This window comes from Fulmarus glacialis, unplaced genomic scaffold (genome assembly GCF_000690835.1).
Source record: "Fulmarus glacialis isolate BGI_N327 unplaced genomic scaffold, ASM69083v1 scaffold15789, whole genome shotgun sequence".
Taxonomy (NCBI): Eukaryota; Metazoa; Chordata; class Aves; order Procellariiformes; family Procellariidae; genus Fulmarus; species Fulmarus glacialis.
Genome location: NW_009235319.1, coordinates 149 through 5823, shown reverse-complemented (window position 1 = coordinate 5823; position 5675 = coordinate 149). Strand labels below are relative to the sequence as shown.

Here is a 5675-nt window from a genome sequence, read left to right as displayed (position 1 = left end):
AATACAGCAGTGACAGCTCCTGTAAATGTGGTGGCTTGCCCATGTTTGTACCTGAGGGGGGGAGTGTTAGCTTTACCATACAGGTTGATGATTCCTTTTGGTTGAATCAATTTTGCCATATATCACCAGAAAATCAGAGTAGGTGGATGAGATTTGAAAAAGTCAAGTAGCATTTTTAGTTTATAAAAAGTATTGGACACATATTTTGAACGGGGCTTGTTGAACCTCTCTAGGCAGCTGTGCTCCATTAGGCAGAATGCAAAATAAAGGGAAAATTTACCCAATCTCTGTGAAAGCCAGATATAAACTCCAGGACTCTCTGTCTTCAGGTTCATTAGCTTAACAACCATACTGCCCTTTTGCCCTGATTCAGGCTATACAAGCTATGTCTTGTTTATTCACATTTGTCTTTGTTCCTTTTAAGAATAGCTTAACTGATTTTTGTTATGAAGTAAGTCTGAAAAAATGTATAATAGTTATTTTCTTTATTGTCCTAGCATTGATATGTTAATGTCTTCTGACAAAGAAAAGGACCCAGATGTTATTCCTGAAGATAGCAGTCTGCTAACTCTTAGGTATGTCCTTACGGCGTACTCACAGTGCCCTGCTATGGGGTGGGGTGGAAAACAAGCCCAAAAGCATGGCTGGCTGCTTGTTCCCTTTCCAGGCAATGGTGCAGTTTCTGAAGCAGTGGCCAGAAATACTCTAAGGGCAGAAACACCAGCCTATGGTGGGATAATTGGTATGAGCCTTCTCCTTGAATGTTGCTTAGGATTTTTTTATTAAGATATACAGAATATGTCATCTTTCTTATTGGAAAAACTTAGGATTTCTGGATCTAGGTACTTCTGAACTAAATTTGGAGCATGCAGGGGACTTCTCTTAACCATGTGTGGGAGGTTTCTCCAAAGCCTTGTGAAATAAATCTGTAGCTCTTACCTCTAGTAACCCACAGTCACATTGTAACAGGCAAAGTGTAAGTACTAAAGTTGTAGCCAGGTACCTCTTCATCTGAACCCACTCTTTATAGAATTCATTGATTCTACTGGTGCATTTCAGAGCTTGAGCAATATATGTTAAGTTTCTATCGGTTAGTGAACTTTGAACTCATACTTGGCCAGTTCAGACCTTTACTGTACTTGAATTTCAGTTTGCGTAGTACTAATGTAAAGAAATGTGTTAAGGTTGTGATCAGTGTTAAGTTTGATTGTTCCTTCAGGAAGGTCTGGAGGGTAAATAGACTTGTCCTGGAATTTAAAAAGGATTTGGTGTTTGTGCAGTGGTTAAATACATGTGTTTTAGTAGATATTCTATGTATGATACTCTTTCTTCTACAAATGATACTGAAGTTTTTTTAGAAAAGTATCTATGTCACGGGGTTCAGAGTTTGTGGGTTTTTTCTTGGTTTTTGCTTGAACATGAATTGAATTTCTCTGAAGTGGGAGGGATAGTTGAAACAGCTTCCTCAAAGTTAACAAAGTGTTCTTTCTTGGAGAGCATCTTCAGGCAACATTTTGTTGTTTTTTTCTCAAACAACCTGTAATTTGCACATAAGGGGAAAGAAAAATACAAGCTGAAATCCACAAGCTGGCCTGTGTACGACCAGGTTTTATGGAAGTCAGGAGACAAGAGTATTATAAGTTAGTCTGTCATACTAAGACAGCCGCAAATGCTGCTTTTTGAAAGCTGCACTGTAGTAGCATGTGTCGTTTAAAAATGTACCTAGACATTCTGCATGGAAGTTGTTGAATGAAATTTTGTCCTGTGTTCCTGACCCTCAGAATTAGAAAGAAGGCGTTAGAGAGGAGAGAAGAAACAATTATTGTGGATCGAGCTTGCAGACAAGAAACTCTTGCTTATGAGATGGTAAGTTCCCTGTCATCTTGTAGGGTCTTAAGAGAGTCCACACAGCCAAAATCCAACTTCTGGTTGTTTTTTTTTTCACCGCTATGAATCTCTGTACACTGTACATGTTTGCAAATATGAGTTTGCAAGTAATGGTTAATAGTAAAGACATTTTATAGAAAGATAGGACAGGAACTCTGCTCTTACAGTCTGTTAGTACCGAATGTAGTAAGGAGGAATTCCAGCTCATTACTACTGTATGACTGCTTTTATTTGGTTGCTACTAAAGCATTGTGTAGGGGATGAAGTCTACTGAGCATCATGTGAACTTATCACAGAGCTAGACAAAATGTGTAATGTTTTTGCTCCTGGAGTCCTGTGTTGGAATCTAAGCTTTAATGTGTAAATGATTCAGCTAGTTTCTGTGGGCCTGAAAGAGGAAGACAGTAGGAACATGATGGCAGTAAGTTCCTAATTCTGAGCTTTGTAACCCAAGTTTCTCAGCCGTTCTGAGCTGTCAGGAACCAGGAGTGTAGTGATCAGCCCCTCAAAAGCCATCTTGGAATTCCTTTAACTATTCTTAGTACCTCTTTTTTTAAGAGTTCTTCACAATCGTTATAGTCCTGAACAGGAAAACTTTAAGTTCTTAAATTTCACAGTGCTGGAGTCCACGGCTTGAATAAGCAAGCCATGAACTACTGTAAACATTAGGGATGGAGGTGTAGTGAGGAAGGAGCCTCACTTGTGGCTATTAAACATTTTTTCCCCTTGAGGTTTCCTGGTCTGTCATGAGTGATTTTGTTTCAGCTGTCCAGAGGCCCAGGCATATGATGTAAACATCATGTATCAGCTGAGATGCATCAACTGTGTTGGACTCTTAGCCTAGAGCATAGCTGAGAAAATACTTGCAATAGGAATCTTCATAAAGGGTTTCAATGAGTGGTGTATTATTTCTATTTCTGAAGAACGAGCACGTGGTCAGTTACTGCATCCTTTAAGCAAGCTGTGGTAACTGGTTTGTGTGTCAGAGCTGGTTTTGACCGCGGTGTCCTAGAACAGGATCAGAGCATAAAGAAACGTGAGTTTGGAGTGTGTTGCATGAAGAAGGGAGATACAAGGGATAGAGCACAAGTATGTCTGAACTGAAGTCTCGCAGAGTGCATGCTCCTGTTATTAAATCTGAAGAGCACGTTGTGCTGGTGGGAAGTGTTTATGCAGTCAGTATTCTCTCTTGATTTGTTGAAAAAGGAGGAAACTGACTGCCACAGCAAAGTGCCTTCCCTCATTCTCACAGCTAGGCTATGTCTTAAACACAAAGTAGGATGGAAATGTGGAAATGCTTTCACTTTTCTAAAATATAGCAGTGTGGCAAGGGCAGTGCTGGATTTTTGTTTTGGATTTTGGAGAAATTGAGACCTCCAGCTATATCAAGCTTCCCTAATAAGAGGCAGCATTGCACTAACTTTTATTTTCATATACTTCATCCTATGGCTAGCTTCTAGGTCACTCTCTCTCAAGTTGAGGGTTGCAATCCCCCTTTACATGTGAAAGCATTCAAAGAGCATTTCAAAGCATTAAGTGATGGAAGTTGGTAGCATCTGGGTTCCATGAGGGCAGAGTGGCAGCAGGCTTTAATTCTTTTATGCAGGGTCTCTCAGTAGCCAAGGAGTAGCCAGCTGTGTCGTAATTGCTGAAAGCACCTCAGTTCTCCAAAGCTGAGGAATGAAGGAAAATGCTTGAAATCAGTAATTACAGCAGTTTCTCACCTTTCCATCTTAGAGGAGGTAGGCTGTTACCAATTCAGAAGGCCACACAGTTAAAAACGAGTTAGAGTTAGAACAGCATTTCTCAGACTTTTATCCAGGGGCTGTGATATATAAGTGGTTGCCAATAGAATATATATATATATATGTATCTTTATTTTTGTAGGAGTCACATGCAATTGGAAAGAGGCCAGACAATCCAACAGATCTAGTTGAGGAGGGGGAACTACTTTTAACTCTGAACATCTTCTATCCTGTCATATTTCAGAAGGTTAGTACTAAATTCTCTAGGTTGTATTCTGATGTCTCTTCCTTACTCAGGTAATATCTTCCCAAGCAGCTAAAATCAGTGAGTCTGCTGAGGGAGTGTGGTAAACCTTTCAACTGTGGTAACTTCTTAACGCTTTTTCAGAATTTGGCTTTCATTCTCTTAGTGGTTTACAGAAAGAAATTTTTACAATAATTACTCAGCAGTTAATTGATTTCACAGGAAGCTCAAAATCTGAAACTAAATACATGAAAACTACAGTACTCTTTCTGGATTTGGGGTAAGCATGCTCAGACTTTCTACCTTTCCTGTACTTTCCGGTGGGGAATGTGACTTTTGAGTTTCTGAATAAAACTAATAAATGGCAGCCTTAGGAGAGGCTGAGGCAAGGTGCTGTTTAAAATCTGGTACAGAGAGAGGTGATGTACCATATGCTGCCATTAATGACCTCAAGCTGTCAACTGAAGAGCAGTACTGATGCTGACAAGTGATTTTTATTTGAAGCTTGTATGCTCCTCTTCTTCGTAGCATAAAGATCACAAACCCTATCAGACAGTCCTTGTACTGGGCAGCCAGAAGCTCACCGAGCTGAGAGACTCGATTTCCTGTGTCAGTGACCTTCAGATAGGTGGCGAGTTCAGCAGTCAGCCAGATCAAGCACCAGAGCACATCAGCAAGGTAAAACCTTCTATTTGGAACCCTCTACATGTGTAAGAGCTTTGAAAACATACAGGAGAGAGGGAGGCAGAGTTTTGCTTTGTTGTTTTTTCTTCAGCACTAAATTAGGCTGCATTGGTTCTTCCTGTGGGTTGCACTGCAAGTAAATACTTCCTGGTGGTGTTACGAAGCTGACCTGTTTTGAGCGATGTCAAGAAAAACATCATTAATGCTACTGCAGGGAAGTAGTCACACAGGCAACGAGTTCTTTCATAGATGTATCCCTGTGGACTGACTTTACTTTGAGCTATCTTCTAAAACACCAGAGGTAATAGAAAGCTAAAAGTAGACCATCCCTCTCTGAACTCATATGCTTTGGTGTTTGCAAGTGCGTGCTGATCAAAAGTAGGAATAAAGATTATTTCCCTCTCCCACAATTGCCAGGTGTTCTCTGGGGATGTGCAAAAGGGGTCAATGAAAAGTTGAAAACAGTTGAAAATACTGAAATTGCATCATTTTGATAATATGTTATATCACATATATATATCATATCACAGAATGGTTGAGGTTGGAAGGGACCTCTGGAGGTCATCTCGTCAAACCACTGCTCACGCAACGCCACCTACAGCCAGTTGTCCAGGACCATGTCCAGATGGCTTTTGGTTATCTCCAAGCCTCCCTGGGCAAACTGTGCTAGTGCTTGATCACCCTCACAAGGAAAAGCTTTTCCTGATGTTGAGAGGGAACCTCCTGTGTTTCAGTTTGTGCCTATTGTCTTTTGCTGTGTCACTGAACACCACTGAAGAGAGCCTGGCTCTGTCCTCTTTGCATCCTTGCTACAGCTATTTGTATATGTTAATAAGATCCCCTCTGAACCTTTTCTTCTCCAGGCTGAACAGTCCCAGCTCTCTCAGCCTCTCCTCATAAGGAGAGATGCTCCAGTCCCTTCATCTTCATGGCCCTTGTGGGACTCTCTCCAGTATGTCCATGTCTTTCTTGTACTAAGGAGCTCAGAACTGGACACAGGACTCCAGGTGTGGCCTCACTAGTGCTGAGTAGCGGAGAAGGATCACTTCCTTCAGCCTGCTGGCAATACTTTGTCTAATGCCGCGTAGGATCCCATTCGCCACCTTTGCTGCAAG

General features: G+C 41.1%; 1 protein-coding gene across 1 annotated transcript; it reads left to right on the top strand.

Moving 5' to 3' along the window:
• Positions 1-504: 504 nt before the first annotated feature.
• Positions 505-4554, top strand: SNAPC3 (small nuclear RNA activating complex, polypeptide 3, 50kDa; the record flags this gene model as incomplete). The annotated part of the gene is made up of 4 exons (XM_009585988.1): positions 505-575; positions 1782-1866; positions 3775-3879; positions 4405-4554. Coding segments are annotated over exons 1-4 (411 nt in total), but the record flags the coding sequence as incomplete, so codon positions are not given.
• Between the last annotated feature and the right edge of the window lie 1121 nt (positions 4555-5675).